The sequence below is a fragment of the Phalangium opilio genome, unplaced genomic scaffold (genome assembly GCF_054372755.1).
Source record: "Phalangium opilio isolate 3A_F unplaced genomic scaffold, DU_Popi_V2 ptg001170l_1, whole genome shotgun sequence".
NCBI classification, from domain to species: Eukaryota; Metazoa; Arthropoda; class Arachnida; order Opiliones; family Phalangiidae; genus Phalangium; species Phalangium opilio.
In genome coordinates this window covers 12,086,503-12,098,715 of record NW_028324255.1, presented here as the reverse complement: position 1 = coordinate 12,098,715, position 12,213 = coordinate 12,086,503, and the positions used below count along the sequence as shown (strand labels likewise).

Below are 12,213 nucleotides of genomic sequence, written 5' to 3'. Positions count from 1 at the left end.
TTCAACTCTTTGCAAATATTCTCCTGAATATAAAAGTGATCCTGAACGTCAGATTACAAATGGTACTGAAGAAAAACGCATCAAACGTGATCATTGTGACTGAGAACGGCTCTTTGATCAGACATGAACATGATTTAATTGCTCTGCGATCGACGTTGTTTTGCGTAATTAAATCCGAATATGTATTTTTTTTCTTCCAAAAATCTCGAATGTGCGAGACACGGACTCCATGCAGGAAAATCAGCGTGTTCAGCTTTTGCACCTAATTCCGCTTTAAACTTAAATGAAAACTAATCTTGGGCAAAAAGCCGCTAATCGATGCTCACTTTCAGTCGTTGTGGTTGTAACATGTGTTGGACAAAACGTTCACACTTTTTATGTTATTTTTAAGATTCTACATACTTTGAACTGTAGCACTAAACGGCCTTTCATCCTTTTGAATAATGAAACAAACCCTTAAAATACCCCGTTTTCCCAAGGGTCTTCACTCTTCTCTTATCATAGCTGGTGCTTTTTTCGAGAAAAAATACTTTGACAATAGAGAGGGGGTGCCAGAACGAAATTAATAAATTGGTAACTTGTCTTTACGCAGCGTCACCTAGCATTTGATTCCCTCAAAATCGGCTGAAAGTTAAAAGTACAACCTTTCAGGTTTCGCGCCAAAGTTTCTTCTCGCCAGTTAAGTTAATCTTCATTCCCTTTTGGTGAAATTAAGCGCGAGATTTGGATTGAAACTTTTAATGAAATGCAGCGCGTGCTGGCGCGTGAGCTAGCGCGTGGTTTAAAAATATTTTTTTTTTGAAACCTATCTACGAGAAATGAGATACTATACCTTTTCAGCCTTTGCTAGTGCTGTAAAGTTAGGCTGTGAAAAAAGTGTACCCCCTTGGTCGCGAAACCTTGGGTCTAACTCGCAAAAATTTTCCACCTCATAATGTTAAGCTCCATAGAGTTTAACATTATGATTTCGGATTGAGTATAAATTCGACCAAGCTGCAGGGTTGATATCAGTAACACAAGGAGCTCAAAAATCTTTTGGGAACCGCTGTTTCGACTCGGACGTGGATTATTTTTGTTCACGAACTTATTTCTTGGTCTTTGTGTCTTTTTAAGCCTAAGCATAACCTGTTTTATCAATTGCTTTTGAACAAAACAATTTTTTTGAACCGTGTTGTATGATATCATTTGAGGTTTTAATTTATTTCTTTTCTGTAGGAAAATCCAAGAAAAAATGTTCAACTCGATACAAATATTCACCTGAATATGAAAGGGATCTTGAACCTGACATTCGAAAGGATACCAAAGAAAAACCCTTCAAATGTGATCAGTGTGACTATGCAAGTACGCGGAAGAATGATTTGAACATACACAAACGCATTCACAGTGATGAAAAACTATTCAAGTGTGATCAATGTGACTATGCAAGTACGCGGAAGAATGTTTTGAACATACACAAACGCATTCACAGTGGTGAAAACCCTTCAAGTGTGATCAATGTGAATATGCAAGTACGCGGAAGAATGTTTTGATCATACACAAACGCATTCACAGTGGTGAAAAACGCTTCAAATGTGATCAGTGTGACTATGCAAGTACGTGGAAGAATTGTTTGTTCATACATCAACGCATTCACAATGGTGAAAAACCCTTCAAATGTAATCAGTGTGACAAAGCGTACACGGCGAAGGATAATTTGATCGCTCATCAATGCATTCACAGTGGTGAAAAACCCTTCAAATGTGATCAGTGTGACTATGCAAGTACGCGGAAGAATGTTTTGATCATACATGAACGCATTCATAGCGGTGAAAAACCCTTCAAATGTAATCAGTGTGACTATGCAAGTACGCGGAAGAATGTTTTGAACATACATGAACGCATTCATAGCGGTGAAAAATCCTTCAAATGTGATCAGTGTGACTATGCAAGTACGCGGAAGAATGTGTTGATCGCACATGAACGCATTCATAGCGGTGAAAAACCCTTCAAATGTAATCAGTGTGACTATGCAAGTACGCGGAAGAATGTTTTGATCATACATGAACGCATTCATAGCGGTGAAAAACCCTTCAAATGTAATCAGTGTGACTATGCAAGTACGCGGAAGAATGTGTTGATCGCGCATGAACGCATTCATAGCGGTGAAAAACCCTTCAAATGTAATCAGTGTGACTATGCAAGTACGCGGAAGAATGTTTTGATCATACATGAACGCATTCATAGCGGTGAAAAACCCTTCAAATGTAATCAGTGTGACTATGCAAGTGCGAGGAAGAACGATTTGATCGCTCATCAACGCATTCACAGTGTTGAAAAACCCTTCAAATGTGATCAATGTGAATATGCGTGCACGCGGAAGAATAAATTGATCACTCATCAACGCATTCACAGTTTTGAAAAACGCTTCAAATGTGATCAGTGTGATTACTTTTTCACACGGAATGATGATTTGTTCAGACATCAACGGATCCACATAAGGTTACCCACAGTTCGGTTCAAATCGGTTTTGGACTAAAACTGAAACTGAACTGAAACTTTTCAGTTAAGATTTTCATGAACTGAAACTGAACTGAAATTATCAGTTCGGTTCAGCCAGGAAACCGAACTGATCAGTTCAGTTTACAGTTATAACTGAACTGAACCGAAAACCCCTTCAGAGTTTATCAAAAGAAAAATACGGTGTCAGAGACCCAAAATATCCAGATTGTAACTGTTAACCGCTAACATTTTCTACTACTACTAAGTATTTAGGAATCGTGAAGTGCCATACCTTAAGAGTAATGTTTATTTCACTAACTACTAACTACTAAATATTAACATTGAAAAATTTAACTTTGACTAATTAACTAATTATGATACCCTTTTTAGTTACTAATTATTGGTATTCTTTTAGCATGTGTCTCTTTGCAGAGGGTCCCAGCTAATCACGGGACTTATAATAATCATACAGCATGCAATACTAAACGATGCCAGTTTTCTATTGTTATACTTATGTTTGCGGGAACGTATTGATATCGTTTCTCGCGATAGATCGAAAGAGTACTTAACTATCTCTTCAGTTCAGTTTTTATCAGTTCAGTTTAAGAAATAAACCGAACCGAACTGAAAACTGATCAGTTTGGAGATGTGCAAACTGAAACTGAACTGAAGCCATCAAACTGAACTGTGGGAAACCTTAGATCCACAGTGGTGAAAAACTCTTCAACTGTGATCAGTGTGCAGAAGAAAAATTTGATCAATCATCAACGCATTCACAGTGGTGAAAAACCCTTCAAATGTGATCAGTGTGATTATGCCTGTACGCCGAAGAATAATTTGATCAAACATGAACGCATTCATAGCGGTGAAAAACCCTTCAAATTTGATCATTGTGATTATGCAAGTAGGCGGTTGTGTCATTTGATAGTACATAAACGAATTCACAGTGGTGAAAAACCTTTCAAATGTTATCAGTGTGACTATACCAGCACAATGAAGAGTAATTTGATCAGACATCAGCGTGGACTAATTAAGTGGATTGTATTTAAGCATACTCTCAGCAATCTAGAACTTGGAAAGAGCCATTTCAAAATGTGTTAATTGCGCAACGCGTTTTCATTTTCGCTTCACACATTACTGTTCTTTACCACTGTAGTAGATACTCACCAAAAAAGTTTTCGTTCGTTGAAAAATTGTAAAAACCTATCGTTACGGAATAGTAACCGGACGGGCTATATGGTATTACAAAATTGTGGAATGTAGCTAGCGTAACGATTAACGGGAAACTGGTAATGATACTATGTGTTTGTGTTAGTTATTTTTAAAACCTTCACGAACAATATTGAATATAACCATGAATTTATTCATTAACAATATTTTATATTAAAAATGGAATATCAGTAATAATCGCTATTAAAGAATGATATTTTTACCTCAATTATTGATTAATATGTTTTTGCTTTGAATCTTAATTTGCTTCTTTAAAAACTACATCGATGTAATAACTTTTTGTGCTAGTCGGTCTCAGCAGAAACAGGAGATTGCAAAATTATTGCTAAGCTTAACTTTACCGTTGCTTGTGTTTTTTCACTACTTTGTAGGTGTTATCATGCACCTACGGAAGTTTAATGGCAGAATATGGCTGTTCATTTTGTCACGTATATTTTATTGTACGTTTATTATGGGAAAGTTCGAATTCTGTTTTCTGTATAAGACTGCATTACGCGAAGTTCTAACGTGGAATGAAGTTTGTTCTTTATGACATCAAGATCTCATTTATCTTGATGACATACACAATCACAATTAGTTAATTTCCGAATTCGACCAAGCTGCAGGGTTGATATCAGTAACACCTGGAATTTAAGGGGGAAGTCTAGCGATTTGAAGTATGCAGATACGCCACTAGAGGCAGCACTATACATTTTTGTTTTGCCTAATCGAAAATATAGATGGCTCTGAAAATCGTCTCTTGAGAGGGGGGTTTGGGTGGAGGCGAACGGTAGACTGTCAGGTGCGAAAAATATCATGCCTAAATAAACTTCATTGGGACAGTCTAAGCTGCTAGTTCAGGCGAAACTATTTCTAAAACTGTCGAACCCTTCCTAGAAAAAGCAGGGAAGGTTAATCCCTAACAGGACAAAGAAAATGGGGTGGGGGGGGGTTGAGAGATGGTTGGTATCTATAGAGGTCCGCGTACTAAGCAAGCCCGTGTCGGTTAATTCCCGAAAATAATTTTTTTCCCACTGGAGGAGAGTACATTACTTTCAAAGAGATAAGAGTGAGAGTCTAGGTTGAGACTTCAGTGCATCTTATTGATGGGATGAACTACAGAGCATGAAGGATGTTACAGCGGGGGTTCTACATTCTTACTACCGCATAGAAAAAAAGACGAAAAATCTCAATTTTAGTTAATTTACAGAAAACCACTAGCAAAGGCTTCTATATTTATCCTTGTTGTGTTTTGCGGTATTTATAAGTAGTATAGAGAGGGTAAAAATTTTATTTTGCTTGCCAGAACTTACTTGGTTGTATGGTAGATTTTGGAAGTGAATGTAAATAAATAAATGAATGTAAATAATTATTTATTTATTGCATAAAATTTAACTCGCCTATTTGTATTTTAAAAAAGGTTTTACTCATTGACTATTTTTAAATGTTGCTTTGCTACCTAATTATTATTAGTTCCAATCTACGATTTGAAAATGGTTTTATTTACAGCATAGGTTGTAGCAATAATTTCTTAATTTACAAAAGGGCTGGTCGTAGTTTTTGATGAAGCTTTCAATTTGTTGGGTGCAAAAAAGTCAACTGACCTCTTTTTGTCTTTGGAGTAATTTTTAATAGACCTTTAGGCTGTTTTGAAGAAGTTTTAGATGGTTTGTTTGCTTTTTTCGTATCTTTGACGTCCGACGATTGTTTCCGCTTTTTAGGAACATTTTTACTTGTGTTGTTCTTTGACCTATTTGATGATTCTGCGCTAGTGATTTTTGAAACTTTTAAAGTATTTCTCTGCCTCTTAGAAATATTACAGACTTCTTGTGAAATTAGATCATTTTTGGATACGATTGTATTCTTCCTTTTTCTCGACACTGCTTCCGCTTTTGATTTAATCGTTATGGTCTTGGGAGTGGAAGTAAATTCTTCGATCGCGGTATCTTCACGATTTATCATAATTAGTTTGTCACTTTTAGAACTGTTTCTGGTTTTTGGTGGATCGGATTTTGGTTTTCTTTGAAATTTCAGAATTTTTTTGCTTTTAGTCGCCATTGAATTGGTTTTTTCAACTTCTCTAGTTTTAGCAGCTTCTCGTTTCAGATGCATTTTGTTGCGTGCTACTCTGACGAAATCGGGTTCTCTGATTGCTTCGGAACGATTGTATTTCGGGTCTATAATTTCTGGTAGCATTCATTCCTTATAGAATACCTCCAATTTAGGCAAAACGTTTCCCCAAAAAACTGAGTCTGGAAAAATTCGTTCGATTTCCATTCCTTTCGTGGTCCATATTATAAAATCGCAATACTGGCAATGGTAATAATTATGATTTCGTTTTAATTTAAGCGAGCAGAAAGATTTCAATCTTCTGGGAGCTTCGAGAGGATTCCAAAAACGAGCCGAGTAAGGGCACTTAATTTCAATGATTCCATCATCTCCAACAAGCCCATCTGGAGAAGCCCCAAGATATCCCCTTTCCAAGTCAATAAAAAACCCACACTTTTCAACTTTCGTGTCTGTCGTGTATTCGTAGTCACTGATGGTAACTTTCTCTTTGTTTTTACCCCACTGAACAGCATCATTAGTGAATAATTTCGGATACAAGAGATTTTGAACTAGTTTCGAAAACCCTAATTCTATCTTTCTTTTGCATATTAGACCAATATTTGAGGCTGTGATCCTTTTCATTTTCAATAGTTTCCACTCTTCGCAATCAGATTGCTCTACCGTCCGTAACTGTATTTGAATCTGCTCTTTTTCGGAACTAACGGTCAACTCTTGTAAAATCTCCCCCGATCGTCTTATTATGTCCTCTGCTGCCATATCAGGCTTCTCTGAATGCTCTCCATAGTTTTTGGCATCGCGAGGCTCCTCCGCCACTTTGTCTTTCTGTTCTTTGGCTACCTCCAGTTACTTCAATAATGATGTTCTTTTCCACTTCTTTTGGTTTTGATTTCTAGCAGCGTGTTTTTTTACAGTGAGGAACGGGCTCTTCTGGGTGATGGCTCTAATAGCTGTAGCATGCCACATTCTTCCCATTTGGAATTGAAGACCAGCGACGGTGCATCTTGTAAAATCGGAGCCTCTTCTACTGAAAGATACTTGTTTTCCACCGACAGCTTTAGCCACTAATGACATGTAGTTCTCTGCGAGATTGTTCGTTTTGTCGTCTAATAGTGAAGAAGCTAAATCCTGAACTCTTTGAGAAGCTTCCAAGAGGTGCATTTCCAGAGGTTTCGTTAGAAGATCCAAGCGACTTGGGCCTTTTTTATCGCAGAAGTACTCTCGACAGTTTTTATGCCGACCGAAAACGTGGTTATGGACATTCCTTATATCTTTTCTTAGCATTACCGCGTATTTTTGGTGAAGATCAACCAGGTCGAAGTTTAATTTATGATTACAATTTCTACCATCCATTTCTTTTTTCAGTTCTTGGGCTACGTGTTTAATGGCGGACCGCATCCCTTTGCCTAACCTTACGATCCTGGATTGGGATAGGGCAGCTTTGTATTTGGAATTTTTCGCCAATAAGTAGACTTTCTTGCGATAATTTCGCACAACGTGATTTGCGCATTCGCTTTTACTTATTTCGTGCTCGTAAGAAACATTTTCCTGGAGATTTTTATGTGCCGATGAGTCGCCGTCCCCAATAATGGTTTTGTATTGTAGCCCGTGCATTGATTCACTTTTATTAAAGCCTTCTATTAGTATGTCGCTTTCCATGGCTGGAGAGAAACCGTCCCAGTTCTTGTAGCATTGATGAATTGGAATTTCTTTACCGCCATGAATGGCGCAAATACAACAATATTAATTTCGAATTCCAATAAATAAAAGCTTTTTAGTTTTGGCTCCAATTATGCAAGCTACACCGCTTTTAGCTGTAAATCTGTGGCCATGGCTGCGATGAGACCAGCCACCGTCGACAATAACTGTTAAAAAAGGTATTCCCCGTTCATTCGCTTTGCCACTTGTTATTGCTAGCTGCTTTTCTACCTTTCCAGCATCTAGCATTTCGTTGGCGAGTATCTTTTCCCAAAGCTATAGGACCAATGATATTTAGATATAGTATGGCCTCGCAAATTTTTTAATCCAAAAACATAATAAATGTATGTTTACCTGACCAAGTTCTCTTTCTTGGTGTAAGTACGTAGATATTAGGTATTCCGAGTAGAGAAAAAACTTCATCTGTATTTTCAAATCCGCTTCCGATTGATAAAAAACCCCAAACCGCGAGCGTATTCAAAGATAGTTCTTTGGAATTTTCACCAGTGTCCTGGTTTTCGCGAATTCGTTTACTATCACCACAAGATCCCATAAAGCTGGCTGTGGAAATAGTTTTTGTTTTATGGCAAGATTTACAAGCAAATACAAATCTCGACGTCAGCCCAAAAAATAATTCTTTCTGGAACTCAAAAGCAGCGTTCGGTGACTTCTGGCACTTGTGTGTTTCGAGAGATCTTACTTTCGAAATAAAATGGCTGATCTCTACTATTCGGTTTCCCTGTAAAATAGGTTTTGGTGTTCTTATTTGAGGTGGAGTTTCTTGCTCTTTCATAGGCAAAGAGCTACCGATTGATTTTCTGGGTGTTTCAATGGATGTTAATGGCCGTAAACCATTTTCGTTTGACGAGACCGATTTCGCAGTAGCATATTCGTTTTCCAAATCGGTCACCCCATTTAAAATCGAAATTTCATCTACGTCTAATGATTCGTAATTGACCGTGCTTATCGAACACGCTGTTCCCGTAGAGACTTTATCATTCGCTTGTGCTACCTTAGAACTAAAGTTTTTCGGCGTGATCCAGCTTCCATTATTTTCACTTTCAAGCACGGCCCCAGTTTCATCTTTTGATATGGCAAACAAGTCATTGCGCACCGTACTAATTAAACTGCTTGCATGTAAATCTACTATCTCAGGCTCTTTGGGGAAATTTGCACAGCTTGGTAGCACAACCACTTGCCCTTTTGACTTTACTTTACCCTCCAACGCTAAGAGGTCCGTTGCATTTCGGGAACTGCTATTTAGAGAACTGTAGTTATGAGGACCGCTAATATGAAATCTGCTCATAAGGGAACTGCTCATGTGAAGGCTTCCCGATGTCGGTTGCCACTGCTAAAAATGAAAAACTATTTCCCGATAGATACTTCAAGTACAAGTGAGTACTTATTGAACGTAACCGAGAATATCAGTTCCTTTTAACAGAGACCAAATAATCACGATACCAAATAGTCCCGAGACCAAATAACCACGATACCAAATAGTACCGAGACCAAATAGACTCGAGACCAAATAATCACGATACCAAATAGTCCCGAGACCAAATAATCACGATACCAAATAGTCCCGAGACCAAATAATCACGATACCAAATAGTCCCGAGACCAAATAATCACGATACCAAATAGTCCCGAGACCAAATAATCACGATACCAAATAGTCCCGAGACCAAATAGTCCCGAGACCAAATAATCACGATACCAAATAGTCCCGAGACCAAATAGTCCCGAGACCAAATAATCACGATACCAAATAGTCCCGAGACCAAATAATCACGATACCAAATAATCACGATACCAAATAGTCCCGAGACCAAATAATCACGATACCAAATAGTCCCGAGACCAAATAGTCCCGAGACCAAATAATCACGATACCAAATAGTCCCGAGACCAAATAATCACGATACCAAATAGTCCCGAGACCAAATAATCACGATAAAAATAGTCTCGAGTCCAAATCGTCCCGAGACCAAATAGTCCCGAGACCAAATAGTCCCGAGACCAAATAATCACGATACCAAATAGTCCCGAGACCAAATAATCACGATACCAAATAGTCCCGAGACCAAATATTCCCGAGACCAAAGAGTCCCGAGACCAAATAATCACGATACCAAAGAGTCCCGAGACCAAATAATCACGATACCAAATAGTCCCGAGACCAAATAATCACGATACCAAATAGTCCCGAGACCAAATAATCACGATACCAAATAGTCCCGAGACCAAATAGTCCCGATACCAAATAGTCCCGAGACCAAATAATCACGATACCAAATAGTCCCGAGATCAAATAATCACGATACCAAATAGTCCCGAGACCAAATAATCACGATACCAAATAGTCCCGAGACCAAATAATCACGATACCAAATAGTCCCGAGACCAAATAATCACGAGACCAAATAGTCCCGAGACCAAATCGGTGGGACCATAACGGCGATACCAATTGGATGAATGAAGAATCATTTGATCTGTCATCAACGTATTCAAGGTGGCGAAAAACCCTTCAAATGTGATCAGAGTGCAATGCACTCAGAAGAGTAGTTTGATTGCGCATAAACATATTCATAGCGGTGATAAGTCCTCCATAGAAACACATCGGGCGGTTTAACAAAGTTTTTTCTAGATAATGTAATGTGCAAAGCACATTAATGTTTAATTATCTCTGCAAAGATTTAACGGCTCGGGCTGGATCTAAATTAAAATTCACACGAGCTAAACATTTAAAGGCATAAAGCAGAATGTGCGTTGTCTCTAAATAGTGACTCTGACGGTTCTATAAGTTTAATTAATCGAATCAGGGGGAAAGCTTCCATTCCCCCTCCCTGATCGAACCCTGTGACATCACTGCAAGTATATTTTACAGTCAGATTTGTGCACCTCTTAGGTTCACGTGGGATATCATTCAAACAAATAATATTTAATGTGGTAGCAACGCGAGTTGCTAGGCGAGCAAGGTGCAAAGCACAGCGAGATAGATTATTCGCTAAGTAAAATCCGTCCCTCATAATGTTTAGTCTTTCTCTTCCCACAAAATCCGCTTTGAGTCTTTGGAAAGTGGCTACACAATTCCTATTAGCTGTAGTGTTCTTGGTGTTGAAAGATGCGATCATCTTATGTCGTAGGTACTTTTCTTTTTCATCATGTTGATAATTCTGGTAACCCACGAATTTCTAAATTCCTCAACCCTGTTTTGCTTTTTACCTTAGGTGTTTGTTTTATTTGTTTCCTACGACAAACTCGAAAATAAACACGAATGAAATTAAGAATTCAGACAGAAACAAAAAGAAGAGTCCCATTCGAAACTGCTTCAAAGAAAGAGGCTCCACTAGACTTTTAACCAATCTGTGTTCTTCCAAGCAAGCATGCGTTTTCCACACATTGAAACGTTGATCGTGGTACAGCAAGTGACCCTCGAACAAGGCTTGTGATCTGAATGAAACGTTATTTTAGATAATACACGCAGCAGGGACAGACGGTTTCGAGAAAACATGGACTTCTTCTTAAAGCATGCACATACACTTCTTACGTGTTTCTAAAGACAGCAGAAATAAAAGGATGGGCTCCTCTCCTGATTGGAAACGCCAGTCTGGTGGTGAAAGCGGGTTTTTTTGAAATATGTACTTGATTCTCAAATATCTCGCATAACTCGAGCATTTTCATCCCTTCCATTATAACGATTTTTGGTAGCATCGAAAATATTACGTTTTCCGCCAAATCACTAACGCTTTGCATAATATCGGTTTCCGCCGGAGTTTGCATCATGTTGTGTCTTAAAATCTGTTCGTGGACAGCCTTGGAAACAGGGTCTATCGAATCCTAAAAAAATAAAAATGATTAAAATCAATAAATAAGTGTCAATGGCTGCCCAAGGTGCAACATCATTTGTGCATAAGAATTCGTCTAATGTAAAATCAAATATAACTCAAACTTTTATAAAGTTCATCCTTAACATACTTTGAAGTGCTCTTCTGATGCCGAGTCTTTCGGCACGAAAATGGGCAAGTTAGGATATCTCAACATATCCTCCAGCGTTTCAATGTAAACTCTTTTCGATGGTAAAGTCAACTTTGAAAGAAGGCCTCCCGAAATGCATTGCGTCATAATGAAACAAAAGATTACCCATGAACACATGGTCAATTTAAGGCCAACGTGCTCGTATGAATTTGCATTTACTCCTATAATAACGCAATTTTCGATTGATAAATGTACCTTATCTTCTTCGAAAAAGGTACCTTGGTTCAAACAAATTTTGATACAGGTTGAGACGTTCTCCAAAAAGCGACTGAGAATAGATAGTTTAGGCTTTTTCTTCTGTTCTAATTCTATTTTCAAATAACCAATTTGAATGACTGAATATGCCATTGAATAAAAGAAAAGTGAGATGCCGAATGCTAACCAAGTCTGTAAAATCAAATTAGACTTTTATTGCGACGTGTTATTTTTAAGAAAAAACGTTATTCACCGAAAAGTCAAAAACATTTAGAAATGAGAAGGCCGTTGAACGAAATTCAACGGCGTTATTGGAACTAATTATAATCCATTCGTCAACTGAGAATACATTGGTGAATTCCACGTATTTGAAGTTGTCAATTTTCGGTTGAATCATAGCGAATCCGATGTCTGCTTCCTTAAATGATACGAGAATGTCTTGAAAGTGAAACACTGTCTTCTCGATCTTTTCGCTGCATGCGAGTTACAGTCGTAAAAAAATAATAAAAGTCATTTGCACTAACCCCT

General features: G+C 38.0%; 1 protein-coding gene across 3 annotated transcripts in view; it reads left to right on the top strand.

Annotated features, from left to right (window-relative positions):
* LOC149587302 (uncharacterized) overlaps positions 1-12,213 on the top strand; it is a 66,840-nt gene that overhangs the window by 6,206 nt on the left and 48,421 nt on the right. The window contains exon 7 of one of the 3 annotated variants that reach the window (XM_089863420.1): positions 1,216-1,672. The exons of the other annotated variants lie outside the window; for them this stretch is intronic. Within the exon in view, the coding sequence (XP_089719546.1) occupies positions 1,216-1,529 (314 nt within the window). The 3' untranslated portion in view covers positions 1,530-1,672. Of the gene's footprint in view, positions 1-1,215; positions 1,673-12,213 lie in introns of those variants that run through there. 3 annotated transcript variants of the gene reach the window in all.